Source organism: Saimiri boliviensis, chromosome 17, assembly GCF_048565385.1.
Source record: "Saimiri boliviensis isolate mSaiBol1 chromosome 17, mSaiBol1.pri, whole genome shotgun sequence".
In the NCBI taxonomy this organism is placed as follows: Eukaryota; Metazoa; Chordata; class Mammalia; order Primates; family Cebidae; genus Saimiri; species Saimiri boliviensis.
In genome coordinates this window covers 31,912,835-31,927,717 of record NC_133465.1, presented here as the reverse complement: position 1 = coordinate 31,927,717, position 14,883 = coordinate 31,912,835, and the positions used below count along the sequence as shown (strand labels likewise).

The following is a 14,883-nucleotide window of genomic DNA, read 5'->3' as shown; positions in this document are numbered from 1 at the left end:
TATTACCCTCTTATCTGTGCTTTAACTTCCCATGGTTTTACTTACCTTTGTCAACCATGGTCTGTAAATATTACATGGAAAATTACAGAAATAAGTAATTCCTAAGCTTTAAATTGCATGCCTTTCTGAGCAGCATGGTGGAATCTTGAGCCATTCTGCTTCATCCTACTTGGGATATGAATCATCGTTTTGTACAGTGTATCCATGTTGTACATGTTCCCTGGCTGAGGGTCACTTCGTATCCATCTCGGTGATCAGATTGACTGTGGCAATATTGCATTGTGTATGTTCAAGTAACATTTATTTGACTAATGGCCCAAAGCGTAAGAGTAGAGATTCTGGCCTATTATTATAGTTGCTCTACTTTATTATTAGTGATTTTTAATCTCTTACTGTGCCTAATTGATAAAATTTTTCATAAGCTTATATAGATAAGCCAAAAAAAATAGTTTATATAGGGTTTGTTACTATCTGAAGTTTCTGAGTTTTGGGCACTTGCCTCGGGTTTTGGAAGAATCCCCTGTAGATGAGTGGGGCCTGCTGCACTACATTTTATCTGTTTACCAGTGGGTGGACATTTGGGTTATTTTCACATTTTGGTTATTAATAATGCTGTTATGAAAGTCCATGTACAAGTTATTGTGAGGATGTATGTTTTCATTTCTCTTGGGTATATACCTAGGGTGGAATTCTAGGTCATCTTTTCACTCTGTGTATAACTTTTTGAGGAACTGCCAGATTGTTGCTTTCCAAAGTGGCTGCACCATTTTATATGTGTGGTAAATGTATAGGAGTATCAATACATCTTGTTCTCACTTTCCTTTAGGTCTCTGCTAAATGGTCTTTTTTTTTTTTTTTTTTTTTTTTTTGAGATGGAGTCTCGCTCTGTAGCCCAGGCTGGAGTGCGGTGGTGCCACATCTCGGCTCCCAAGTAGCTGGGATTACAGGCATGAGCCACCACGCCCAGCTAATTTTTGTATTTTTTAGTAGAGATGGGGTTTTACCATGTTGGCCAGTCTGGTCCTGAACTCCGGACCTCGTGATCTGCCCGCCTTGGCCTCCCAAAGTGCTGGGATTACAGACTTGAGCCACCGTGCCCGGCCTTAATGGTGTTTTTTTTTAGAGAGAAGGTCTCACTCACTCTTGTTCCCTGGCTGGAGTGTAGTAGTGTGGTCATAGCTCACTGCTTTGAACGCCTAGATGCAAGTGATCTTCTGCCTCAGTCTCCCAAGTGGCTGGGACTGCAGGCATGCATGCCAGTGCACCTAGCTAATTAAAAAAAATTTTTGGCCTGTTGCGGCGGCTCACACCTGTAATCCCAACACTTTGGGAGGCCAAGGGACGTGTATCATGAGGTCAAGAGATTGAGACCATCCTGGCCAACATGGTGAAATCCTGTCTCTACTAAAAAATACAAAAATTAGCTGGGTGTGGTGGCATGCGCCTGTAGTCCCAGCCACTCCAGAGGCTGAGGCAGGAGAATTACTTGACCCCAGGAGGTGGAGGTTGCAGTGAGCCGAGATCGCGCCGCTGCACTCCTGCCTGGCGCCTGGAGACAGAGCAAGACTCTGTGTCAAAAAAAAAAAAATTTTTTTTTTGTAGAGATGAGATCTTATTGTGTAGCCTAGGCTGATGTCTCACTGTGTTGCCCAGGCTGGTCTGAAACTCCTGGCCTCAAGCAATCCTCCTGCCTTGGCTTCCCAGAATTTTGGAATTACAGGCCACTACGCCTGGCCAAAACAGCTTTATTGAGATGTAATACACAAACCATATAATTCTACCATTTTATTTATTTATTTATTTATTTATTTATTTATTTATTTATTTTCAAGACAGAATCTCACTCTGTCACCCAGGCTGGAGTGCAGTGGCACGATCTCAGCTCACTGCAACCTCCGCCCCAAGGGGTTCAAGTGATTCTGCTACCTCTGCCTCCCAAGTAGCTGAGATTACAAGCACCCGCTACCATGACTGCTAATTTTTGTGTTATTAGTAGAGACAGGGTTTCACCATGGTGGCCAGGCTGGTGTCAAACTCCTGACCGCAGGTGATCCACCTACTTTGACCTCCCAAAGTGTTGGGATTACAGGCGTGAGCCACTGCACCCAGCCTAAATGACCTTTTTAGAGATGCTTTTTGTACCCACTCTCCTACATAAAATACCGTTCCCCTTGCCTACTCTGGGCACTCCTTTCCTTCCTTACTTTACTTTCTTCTTCTTGTAGTTCTTAACACCTCTGATGTACTATGTATTTACTTTGTCAGTTGTTTATTTTCTGTCTTCTTTAAGTAGAAAATAAGCTACCTGGTGCCTAAAACAAGGTCTCACATGAAGTATATGTCAAAAAAATATTTATTGAACAAATGAATAAACATTTCTTTCCACAGACCTTAGTAATTTTATTTAGCTCTGTTTTCCTTCACCTAACCTAGTGCATTGTGTGTGTCGGAAGAATGAGTGATGCATGCCGTTAGGGAGATCAGGGTGCCGTGAGAGGAGGCTGGTCATTCATGGCATGGAGAAGGTACTTGAGGGACTGATGAGGAAACATCTTTCATGGGCTTCCAGAATGTGAGAAAAGGGGAGAACTGGAAGGAGGATTCTGGTTGGTTCAGTCTGTGTTGACATTTTTACAAGTTGTAAGGAAGCCAGGAATAGGAGGAGGAGGATCTGTTTGGGGTTAAAGGAAGGACAGTGGATGAACTCAGTGTCCATTCAAAAAGCATGTATGCATGTCTTTTATGTTAGGTGCTTCCAGGCATTAGGAGGTGAAGCACACCCATCTTTGAAGTCTGGTCATGGGATTAGTTGGGCTGCCCTCTGTTTGGCACTATGTGTGTGGGGCATGGGGAAAGGGATCAGGTGAAATATAACTCGAGGCAAGGCTGAGAAACAGCCTTTCCCACAGGAAAAAGGGGGAAAAGCCCAAGGCTTCTAGTGGGATGGCCTCAGAGGAGATGTGATTTCAGAAAAGCTTCATAGGTGCTGGGACAGAGAAAGGCTTGGCAAATCTTCCACATCTCTAATATCCTATTCCTGACTTGCTTCCCTGTTTTCTTTCCTCCAGAACCTTTCAGCTGTTGGGGCATTGGTGAGTCTCAGTAATGCACGTCTCAGTTCCATCAAAACTCGGTAAGTCTTTGGCCCTGTTTTTCCTCCAGGGGCATGTTCCCTTAGGAAGTGGGCATATGTACATCTTTCTTTTCACTGTCATGACTCCCTGGATTTAATTCCTAAGAGTGTGGAGAGTTTCATTCCTTTTGTGAGTTCACTTGATTTGAACCCTACCTTTTCCAGTTCCCAGATGTCCTGTCCCCCAAGGGTTACCTCTGCACCCTTTCTTTGTTTCTCCCACCACACTCCAAGTATTTCAGGAGTTAGAAACCGTGGTGATCTTGGGGTGAAGTCTTGCTATAGCCCAGTGAGAATAAAAGAGTCATCAGTAACTTTCTCTGAAGTCTAGCCTCCACCCACTTACCATGACTCTTCTTTCTTTGAAGGTTCGAGGGCCTGTGTCTGCTGTCCCTGCTGGTAGGGGAGAGCCCCACAGAGCTATTCCAGCAGCACTGTGTGTCTTGGCTTCGGAGCATTCAGCAGGTGTTACAGGTGAGGATTCAGCTGCTGCCCCACTTCTTCCTCTCCCTTATTCTCCATCTTGGATGTGGTATATTCTTTCCAACTTGAACACTTAGTTCTGAGGACAGAATAATTGGAAACAGTTCCCTGATAGTGGGGAGGATAAGCTTCAAGTAGAACCTTTTTTTTTTTTGAGATGGAGCCTCGCTCTGTCACCAGGCTATAGTGCAATGGCATGATCTTGGCTCACTACAACCTCTGCCTCCTAGATTCAAGTGATTCTCCTGCCTCAGCCTCCTGAGTAGCGGGATTACAGGCCCCTGCCACCACGCGAAGCTCATTTCTGTATTTTTGGTAGAGGCTGGGTTTTGCCACGTTGGTCAGGCTGGTCTCAAATGCCTGACTTCAAGTGATCCACCTGCCTCAGCCTCCCAAAGTGCTGGGATTACATGTGTGAGCCACTGCACCCTGCCTAAATACATATATATATATATATATATATATTTCAGTAGTTTTGGGGCAACAAGTGATGTTTGGTTACATGGATAAGTTATCTGATGGGGATCTCTGAGATTTTGGTCTATGTGCCTATTTTTATATTGAAATCTTGCTGTTTTCGTAACTGTAGCCTTGAATATTTTGAAGTCAGGTAATGTGATGCCTCCAGATTTGTTGTTCTTGCTTTGGCTTTGTGGGATCTTTTTTGGTTCCATGTTATGAATTTTTGGATTGTTTTTTCTAGTTCTGTGAAGATTGATGGTGGCATTTTGGTGAGAATTGCATTTAATTTGTAGATCGCTTTTGGCAGCATGGTCATTTGCACAATATTGATTCTACCCTTTTTTTTTTTTTTTTTTTTTTTTGAGACAGAGTTTCTCTCTTGTTACCCAGGCTGGAGTGCAATGGCACAATCTCGGCTCACCGCAACCTCCGCCTCCTGGGTTCAGGCAATTCTGCTGCCTCGGCCTCCTGAGTATCTGGGATTACAGGCACGTGCCACCATGCCCAGCTAATTTTTTTGTATTTTTAGTAGAGATGGGGTTTCACCATGTTGACCAGGATGGTCTTGATCTCTTGACCTCGTGATCCACCTGCCTCGGCCTCCCAAAGTGCTGGAATTACAGGCTTGAGCCCCCGCGCCCAGCCGATTCTACCCATTTTTGAGCATGGGATGTGTTTCCATTTGTTTCTGTTGTCTGTGATTTCTTCTAGCAGTGTTTTGTAGTTTTTCCTTGTAGAGGTCTTTCATCTCCTTGGTTAGGGGTATTCCTAAGTATTTTATTTTATTTTTTGCAGCTGTTGTAAAAGGGGTTGAGTTCTTGATTCCATACTCAGCTTGGTTGCTGTTGGTGTATAGCAGTGCTGCTGATGTGTGTACATTGATTTTGTATCCTGAAACTTTACTGGATTCATTTATTAGATCTAGGAGCTTTTTGGATGAGTCTTTAGGGTTTTCTAGGTATATGGTCATTATCATTGATGAATAGCGACAGTTTGACTTCCTCTTTACCAATTTAGAGGCCCTTTATTTCTTTTTTCTTTTTAAGATGGGAGTCTCTCACTCTGTTGCCCAGGCTGGAGTGCAGTGGCGCAATCTTGGCTCACTGCAACCTCCGCCTCTTGGGTTAAAGCAGTTCTCCTGCCTCAGCCTCCCAGGTAGCTGGGATTACAGGCACCTGCCATCCCTGCCTGGCTAACTTTTGTATTTTTAGTAGAGACCGGGTTTCGCCATGTTGGCCAGGCTGGTCCCGAACTCCTGACCTCAGGTGATCTGCCTGCCTTGGCCTCACTAAGTGCTAGGATAAAAGGCATGAGCCACTGCACCTGGCCTAGATGCTCTTTATTTCTTTCTCTTGTCTGATTGCTTTGCTTAGGACTTCCAGTACTATGCTGAATAGAAGTGATGAAACTGGGCATCCTTGTCTTGTTCCAGTTCTCAATGGGAATGCTTTCAGCTTTTTCCTCTTCACTATAAGGTTGTGCGTTTGTCATCCTTTGTTACTCTTTTAACCATTTTAATTTTTTCCCCTACTTTTATATCCTTTGATAAGATCTCCACATAGTTATTTAACAAGCGTTTTCTGAACACAAATGGCAGGCTATGTACCAAGCTCTAGGGAGACAGTGAGATGTACATGGACCCTCTTTCATGGTGCTCAGAGTCTAGCACTTTTTCTATGAAGTAAATGTTTACAGATAGGAAATGCTTTAGGCTTTTTGAGCCACATATAGTTTTTGTTGTATATTGTTTGTTTTCCAACCCTTTGAGATGCAAAAGCCATTCTTAGTTTGTGGGCCATGCAAAAACAGTCACCCATAGACCATCATTTGCTGATCCCTGTTCTAGTTGAAGATACTTTCATTGAATAATTACATAAATGAAGGTGAACTGGTAAGCTGAGGTAGATACTATGGAGGTAAGGACTATAGTTCTCTGAGAACATGTAATGGGAGAATCTGACCTCATTTAGGGTGCTGTGGATAGTAGTGATCAGGACCAGCAGTCTAGGGAGGTCTTTTCTGAACGGCTGAATAGGAGTTAATTGGGCTAAGAGAGTGTTCTAAGTGTGCAGAAGCCCTGATCGGAGAGCAGTGTGGCCTGCTTGAGGAATCCCAGCATGTGGCTAGAATTGATAAGATGTGGCTGGGAAGATAGGGAGACTTGGGGGGACCACCGAGTCATGTATGGCCTTGTGGACCATGCTAAGGATTTTGGCTTTTATTCTTGGAGCAGTGGCAACTCATGGGAGGGTTTTTTTTTTTTTTTCTTTAAATGGAGTGTTACTCTTGCTGCCCAGGCTGGAGGGCAGTGGGGAGATTTCAGCTCACTGCCTCCTCTGCCTCATGCGTTTAAGGGATTCTTGTGCCTCAGCCTCCCAAGTAGCTGGAATTACGTGCCAACCACCATGCCCTGCTCATTTTGGTATTTTTAGTAGAGATGGGGTTTCACCATGTTGGCTAGGCAGGTCTTGAACTCCTGATGTCAGGTGATCCACCCGCCTCAGCCTCCCAAAGTGCTGGGATTACAGGCATGAGCCACTGAGCCCAGCTCATGGAAGGTTTTAAGCAGGGATGAGGAGATGGTGGTGGTGATTGAAAATATCTCTTCGCTGCAGGCGTGGTGGCATACACCTGTAATTCCAGCACTTTGGGAGGCTTAGGTGGGCCAATCACCTGAGATCAGGAACTTGAGACCAGCCTGGCCAACATGGTGAAACCCTGTCTCTACTAAAAATACAAAAATTAGCCTGGCATGGTGGCGGGTGCATGTAATACTAGCTACTTGGGAGGCCAAAGTGGGAAAATCACTTCAACCTGGGAGGTGGAGATCGCAGTGAGCTGAGATTGTACCACTGCTTTCCAGCCTGAGTGACAGAGCGAGATTCTGGCTGCCTTGTGGATAATAGATTAGAAAGGAATAGAATGGAAGCAGAAAGACCATGTAGATGGCTACCAAAGTAATCTAGGAGAATGTTCACAGTAGCGTGGACTAGGGCAGTACAACTGATAAGGGTATAGATGTGAGAGAGATTTAGTGTCAGAGTGGCAGATGCTGATGATAGATAGCATCAGGTGGTAAGCTTCCACCTGATCTGGTATCAGTGGAAGTGGCCAGGCATTTCAGTGTAGGCCTGAGGGTTCAGTGAGTAGAGGCTTTAGTTGTCCTTTTAGTTTAGTTTTTTTTTTTTTTTTTTTTTTTTTGAGATGGTATCTAGCTCTTGTCCAGGCTAGAGTGCAGTGGCATGGTCTCGGCTCACTGCAACCTTAGCCTCCCAGGTTCAAGCAATTCTCCTGCCTGAGCCTCCCAAGTAACTGGGATTACAGGTGCCCATCACCACGCCTGGCTAATTTCTGTATTTTTAGTAGAAACGGGGTTTCACCATGTTGTCCCGGCTGATCTTGAACTCCTGGTCTCAGGTGATCTGCCCACCTTGGCCTCACAGAGTGCGACTATAGGCATGCACCCCCATGCCCCGCTAATTTAAAACTATTTTTTGTACAGATGAGGTCTTACTATGTTGCCCAGGCTGGTCTCAAACTCCTGGAATCAAGCAATCCTCCCACCTTGGCCTCCCAAAGTGTTGGGATTGCAGATGTCAGCCACCGTGCCTGGCCTGGCATATTTTACTAGGGGAAGAGTCTTCAGTGTTTAAATGGCAGTTGAAGCTGAGGATGAGTTTATAAAAACGAGCCCTTTTATGGACTGGATTTTAATGCACATCACAATTAATGGTCAGGTAGAGGAAGATGAACTTACAAAGGAAGCTGAGACAGGCCAACAGAAAGAAGAAGATAACCAGGACTGTGGGCTGGAGGGGCCAAGTGAAGACTAGTAGAGGGAAGAGGGAGGACTTGTTTTTGTGTGTCCCTCCCTGAGGTGGAACAAGATGCAGACTGCAAATTGTTGATAAAATTAGCAACATGGGTTGTAAGACCACAGTGAAAGTGGTTTTGCTGGAGCAGAGGACATGGAAGCCAGACTGGTGTGGGATGAGAAGCAAGTGGGAGAAATGGAAGTAGGGAAGATAGGAAATCCTTTCAAGATGCTGGGCTCTAATGATAAGGGAGAGAACTTGGGCGATTATACTGGGATTTACTTACTTGAGCAAGTGAAGTATGGGCTCAAGAAAAGACTTGTTAAGATGGGAAAGACTTGAGCTGTATAAATGTCAGTGGGAAGAGTCCGTGTGATAGGGACTGGTTGGAAATTCAGGAGAGAGAAAGCTAGTGAGTGTGTAAGGTTCTAAGAGTAAGGAGGGGACAGTACTTAAGGTGCAGTGGAGGGACAGTCTTTGGGTAGGAGGAGGGCAGCAGAGGGTGGACAGGATGAAGATGAAGTTTCGAGATTTGGGAGTGGAAAGCGAAGGCTGTTTTATTAGGTTGGTGTAAAAGTAATTGCAGTTTTTACAGTTATTTTAAATTATCTCTGGGCTTCACTTTTCTCTGTGTAGTTATAGGCAAGGCTAAACAGGTGACAGTGGTGGGAGAAGCTGCGATTTGGGAGTTCGAGGAGAAAATTTAAGTAGCAGAGTTAAACAGAGAAAAACACAGTAAGATACTGGACAATGGTGAGGGTCTATGTATACTTGGTAGGCCTGCCTCATGGGTAGTTTTGTTCTGTAAGTATTCTATTTTTTTTTTTTTTTTTGACACATGACCTCCTCTGCTTTTTCCTTAGTTACATGTTAGTTTTCTAAGGAAGTCCTTTTAAATCCAAATCGTTTTTTTCTCCATGAGTTCCAGCATAGGTTTGAGCCAGCTAGTAACAACCTCGAAGAGATGCGGTAGTTTCATTATGGCTGAGACTTTTTTTTCAGCCTGAAAAGTGGTCTTCTCTCATTCTAGCAGGGAATGATAGTATGAGATCATCAGAAAATTCTTCCAGGGTTGCAGTGAGCTGAGATCGTGCCACTGCACTCCAGTCTGGCTGACAGAGTGAGACCCTGTCTCAAACAAAGGAAAAAAAGGCCGGGTACTGGGCACTATGGGTTACGCCTGTAATCGTAGCACTTTGGGAGGCTGAGGCAGGTGGATTACTTGAGGACCAGAGTTCAAGACCAGCCTGGCCAACATGGCAAAACCCTGTCTCTACTAAAAATAAGAAAATTAGCCAGGCATGATGGCCCACACCTGTAATCCCAGCTACTCTGGAGGCTGAGGCAGGAAAATTGCTTGAACCCAGGAGTCAGAGGTTACAGTGAGCTGAGATTGTACCACTGTACTCCAGCCTGGGAGACAGAGCAAGACTCTGTCTCAAAAAAAAAAAGAAAACTCTCCAGTTAATCAGGTCTTTAAGGTGTAGCTTTGTTATTCTTTTTTTCCCCACACAAATTCTTAGGGCCCCAGATCCCCTTAATAGTAAAATGTAAATACATGTCCTTTCTTTTTTTTTTTTTTTTTTGAGACGGAGTTTCGCTCTTGTTACCCAGGCTGGAGTGCAATGGCGCGATCTCGGCTCACCGCAACCTCCGCCTCCTGGGCTCAGGCAATTCTCCTGCCTCAGCCTCCTGAGTAGCTGGGATTACAGGCATGCACCACCATGCCCAGCTATTTTTTTTTGTATTTTTAGTAGAGACGGGGTTTCACCATGTTGACCAAGATGGTCTCGATCTCTTGACCTTGTGATCCACCCGCCTCGGCCTCCCAAAGTGCTGGGATTACAGGCTTGAGCCACCGCGCCCGGCCAATACATGTCCTTTCTGTAGACAGAGACGCTACTCTGGGATACTCCATGTCTCCATGCCCTCTTTTCCTCCAGGTAGTAGCTTGGATGGTCATACTGACATTAACGGTGGCGTTTCTGGAAACCTTGTTTTGCTGTGCCTCCTGCTGCTCTTTGGTGACAATCAAGGTGAGGCTGGAAGCATGACATGTGTTTTCTTTAGTCCCAGGACCCACCTCCCACAATGGAGTTGGCCGTGGCTGTCCTGAGGGACCTCCTCCGCTATGCAGCCCAGCTGCCTGCACTGTTCCGAGACATCTCCATGAACCACCTCCCTGGCCTTCTCACTTCCCTGCTGGGCCTCAGGCCAGAGGTAAGACCATTGTCCCCCGCAGTCCTCACCTTCACTCACTATTTAATTGTCTGGTGGAAGTGGCTGGGGAGTAGAATTGAAGAAGTGGAAAGAGGGAGGGGCCAAGAAAAAGTGATGTCTGGAGAAGGGCCCTTCCAGGGTATGTGGGGAGGAGATGGAATATGGCGACATTGTGCTCTTGGCCTCTCGTTTCTCCCTTTACTTTTCCTATAGTGTGAGCAGTCAGCACTGGAAGGAATGAAGGCTTGTATGACATATTTCCCTCGGGCTTGTGGTTCTCTCAAAGTAAGTATTTATGCACTCTCCCCACCAGTGTAAGCCTTGAGAGCTCTTACCTCAGATTCCTAAGCATCTGTCTTCTGATTATTCTTCTGAAGTTACCTATCTCCACTACTACACTTCTACCACTTTATAGCACTTAACTCATTTAATCCTCATTTTTTCAAACAAATTGGACTCAAGAACCTTGCCTAAGATCATCAGGCATTGGAAGCTGTATCTGTTTGATGCCAAAGCCAGGCTGTGAACCATGGGCCCCTTCCTTTTTCTGCCTCACCTTTTCCGTATCTCTTAGAATGCCCTGCCCACTTTTCTACCATCCTATCTTATCTTATTTTTTTTTTTTGAGACTGAGTTTTGCTCTTGTTACCCAGGCTGGAGTGCAATGACGCGATCTCGGCTCACCGCAACCTCCGCCTCCCGGGTTCAAGCAATTCTCCTGCCTCAGCCTCCTGAGTAGCTGGGATTACAGGCACGCGCCACCATGCCCAGCTAATTTTTTTGTATTTTTAGTAGAGACGGGGTTTCACCATGTTGACCAGGATGGTCTCGATCTCTTGACCTCATGATCCACCCGCCTCCCCCTCACGCTGGGATTACAGGCGTGAGCCACCGCGCCCGGCCCTCATCCTATCTTTTTTTTGAGACAGGGTCTCGCTCTATTGCCCAGTCTGGAGTACGATGGCACACACTTGGCTCACTGTAGCTTTGACCTCCTGGGGTCAAGCAATTCTCCCACCTTAGCCTTCAAGTAGCTGGGACTACAGCGTTTGCTACCATTGCCAGCTAATTATTAAATTATTTGGAGAGATGGGGGTCTCATTGTGTTATCCAGGCTGATTTTGAACTCCTAACCTCAAGTGATCCTCCTGCCTCAGCTTCCCAAAGTTCTGGGATTATAGGTGTGAGCCACTGTGTCTGGCCCCCTTTGTATCTTACTTTATTCTTTTTTATTTTTTCAATTTTTCACCTTCAGCCAACTTTATTTATTTATTTATTTTTGAGACAGAGTTCCACTATTGCCAGGCTGGAGTGCAGTGGCATGATCTCGGCTCACTGCAACCTTCGCCTGCCAGGTCCAAGTGATTCTTCTGCTTCAGCCTCTCCAGTAGTTGGGACTAGAGTTGTGCTCCATCACATCCAGCTAATTTTTGTATTTTTAGTAGAGACGGGGTTTCACCATGTTGGCCAGGATGGTTTCAGTCTCTTGACCTCATGATCCGCCCACCTGGACTTCCCAAAATGCTGGGATTACAGGTGTGAGCCACTGTGCCTGGCCATTTTATTCTTTTTTTTATTTTGAGACAGAGTCTCTGTCGCCCAGAATGGGGTGCAGTGGCGTGATGTTGGCTCACTACAAGCTCCACCTCCCAGGTTCAATTGATTCTTGTGCCTCTGCCTCTGAGTAGCTGGGATTACAGATGTGCGCCACCATGCCCAGCTAATTTTTGTAATTTTAGTAGAGACAAGGTATTGCCATGTTGGCCAGGCTGGTCTTGAACTCCTGGCCTCATGTGATCCACCTGCCTCAGCCTCCTCAAGTGCTGGGATTACAGGCATGAGCCAGCTGCATTTCTGGCCTTCACTTTATTCTTGAAGCTCTTGTAATTTTCTCCAGGAATGCTTCCTGACCAATCACTTCCTAGGACAACTCCCCCAACACCTCTTTCTGCATATATTCCTGTTTGAACTCCCTCTGTCACTTCCTGATCCCTTTCTCCAAGTTGTCATGACGCATATAAGGAGACTGCACAACAGAGCTTCAGGAGGTCAGATAGGCAGGTCAGGGTGTATGTGTGTCAGATGATGGAGTAGGTCAGGAAAAGAATTACAGTTGTAATTTTAAGGAGATACAATAATAAACATGAATGGTTTACAAATTCTACCAAAGCAGTAACAGTTAAAGAGCCATTTGTAATTGGTACATTTGTTGTTTGCAGTATAATTGGATACCAACTATACCTAAGAACAAGTAGGTATCCCCCTGTAGATTAAATGTTTTCCCTTATTTTGTTATATTCACCATTGGTTTGACAAACCACTGGACACCTGCTTACTCAGATGGAAGCACAAATCTCTAGACTAGAGCTGGAATTTGTGGCAAATTAGTACTTTTTTTTGTTTAACTGGTGGAGTTAACTGTTTTGGCCATTGGTATTGCCAATCAAGGGGGAGTTTGCCATTCAGGTTGCCTTGAAAGTGAGATTATGTGGTTCTGTGACCAACACAAGAAAGTAAGCTCTGAAGAGAACTGGTCTTTAGTGGGTGCCACTGTGCCAGTCACTGTCCTGAGTGTCTAAGGTATGTTGTCTCATTTTATCATTGTAATTATTCTGTTCAGTTGGTATCGTTGCATTCTACAGAGGAGAAGACCAGCTGAGAGGGACTTAGTGACGTAACCCTAGGTTATATTATCTGGTAATTGTAAAACCAGGGCAGATAGTAGCTCTGATCAGTTGTTAATGGCTGTGTAGCTCACTGGCCTGGGAAGGACCGTGAATCAGAGTTCTGCCGGCATGAGCGCTGTGATCAGGCAGTGGTGCCTGCAGTGGCTTGAGTAGGTTACTTGAGGTGTCTGAAAAGTGCCTGAGCAGATGCTAGTTCTAAGTGAGCATGGGGTTGTGTCCTTGCTGGTTCCTGTTTTCATGTGAATGCCACTTATCACAGCTAATAGAATCTTTGGGTAGGCAGGGCTGGACTTTTTGTCAAGGAGGTATTTGGAGTGACTCAGGATTTTATTAAAGATGAGCAGAGGTTTTTTACTGAGGTTTTGCTAGGTTTCGTAAAAACTGGTTATCTTGTCAAATGTCCTGTAAGTTAACCTCTCCTATGACACAGGCCAGCAGTTTGTCCTTGAACAAAAGATTGGTTTTACTGCAAAAGTCTATTTTGATTCAGTTCTGTTTGGTATTATCTTTATCTACCTGCATCCCCTCATGAAAGTGGAGGGGAAACTGAGGGTCACCTACAGGGTGGAAGTATGAATAGTAATAGTTAAGGAGACTCAAATGTTAAGTGTTCTGCTGTTGCCTCTATTTTCAGTGTGAGTAGTCAGGAGAATTTATCTACAATTCACAACCTTTTGTCAATTGAACTTAAGGCCTGCATTTTGAGTACCCTTTCCAAACTAACAGATGTTCCTGTGTCCTTCCAGCAAGCGTCTACCTTTATTTCCCTAAGAATAAAGTATCATCTGCCAGGAGTTTGAGACCAGCCTGCCCAACATGGTGAAACCCCACCTCAACCAAAAATACAAAAAAATTAGCCTAGTCGGGTGGTGCATGCCTGTGCTTCCAGCTACTTGGAACACTGAGGTGGGAGATCTCTTGAAGCTGGGAGGTGGAGGTTGCAGTGAGCCAAGATTGTGCCACTGCACTCTAGCCTGGGTGGCAGAGTGAGACTCTGTCTCAAAAAAAAAAAAAATAAAAATAAGTCATTTGGAGAACTTCCCTCTGTTGAAGGTTTTGGCTTTGTCTGTTGCCGACACCTCAGATAGGTATCTTTTATGCAAACGCTCCAGGGGCAGTTTGTACTTGGGAAATCCTGTAGACTAGTTCTTAGGAAAACGGAGAATTGCTGTTCTAAGGTGTCTGTTTTCCCATCTCATTCCCTAGATGCTCCTGGGTAATTGCTGACTCCAGGCTCAGGATTACTCCTCCCAAGTGATGTGAATCCAGGAATTGTCCTTGAGGTCAATTCCTGCAGAGACTTCTTTAACTCACTTCCCCCTCCTTGCCAAATTGATTAGTAGTTCCTCGGAATGAATGGGAAGAATATACCCCACTCTCGAGAGATACAGCCAGGACGTGTTTGTGTGTGTATGTGTGTGTGCGCGTGCGCGTGCACGCACGCGTTTTGAGTGAGCTGTCTCAAGTGAGCTATCGCTTTGGTTTGCTTTGTGGGTCAGCCAGGGTAGGCCGTGTCACTTCACTCTACACTGCTTTATTGCGGTCACACAAGCAGGGTGCTGTTGGCCTTAGCCCAGCTTTTTGAGCCAGTATCTCAGGGAAAGCGTGTGCAGAAGTTGGCCAAAAGAGCTGAGTGCCACTATCGTTAGGGATTCAGCAGCTTTCTAAGAATTGTTGTCCTTGGAGAAGCCAGTGAATCAGGAGGCCTTGAGTGGTTACTCTTCTTTGGTTTGAAATATTCTGAAATTCTAGCATATCAGACATGTAAGTCCTTTCCATATTCTAAGGGAAATTGTTCTAGGTCTTCTGCCTGGGATTAGTTAGAATCATACTTGTTTCAGGGTCAGTAAGAATCCTGAAGTGTAACGTGGGAAACTGAATGCCGTTCCTGCCACGGAGTAGAAAGGAGGAAGTCCTGGAGGGTTGGTTTGTGAACTCCACGCTGACGAGCTTCTTTCTGCTCCTTGTTTCCGCTAAGTCCCTTGCCATGTGTGTGCTGGGTGCCACTGCTCATGTTTTCCAGAAGTTCACGTTTGCGCATGTGATTCCCCTGCTGCCTGGATGGATTCATACTCACTAGCCT

At 45.2% G+C, this 14,883-nt stretch overlaps 1 protein-coding gene across 1 annotated transcript in view; it reads left to right on the top strand.

Annotated features, from left to right (window-relative positions):
• PELP1 (proline, glutamate and leucine rich protein 1) overlaps positions 1–14,883 on the top strand; it is a 34,819-nt gene that overhangs the window by 12,286 nt on the left and 7,650 nt on the right. Inside the window, exons 2-5 of the mRNA XM_010342023.3 lie at positions 3,069–3,133; positions 3,502–3,607; positions 9,964–10,113; positions 10,327–10,398. Of these exons, the coding sequence (XP_010340325.2) occupies positions 3,069–3,133; positions 3,502–3,607; positions 9,964–10,113; positions 10,327–10,398 (393 nt within the window). The remainder of the gene's footprint in view (positions 1–3,068; positions 3,134–3,501; positions 3,608–9,963; positions 10,114–10,326; positions 10,399–14,883) is intronic.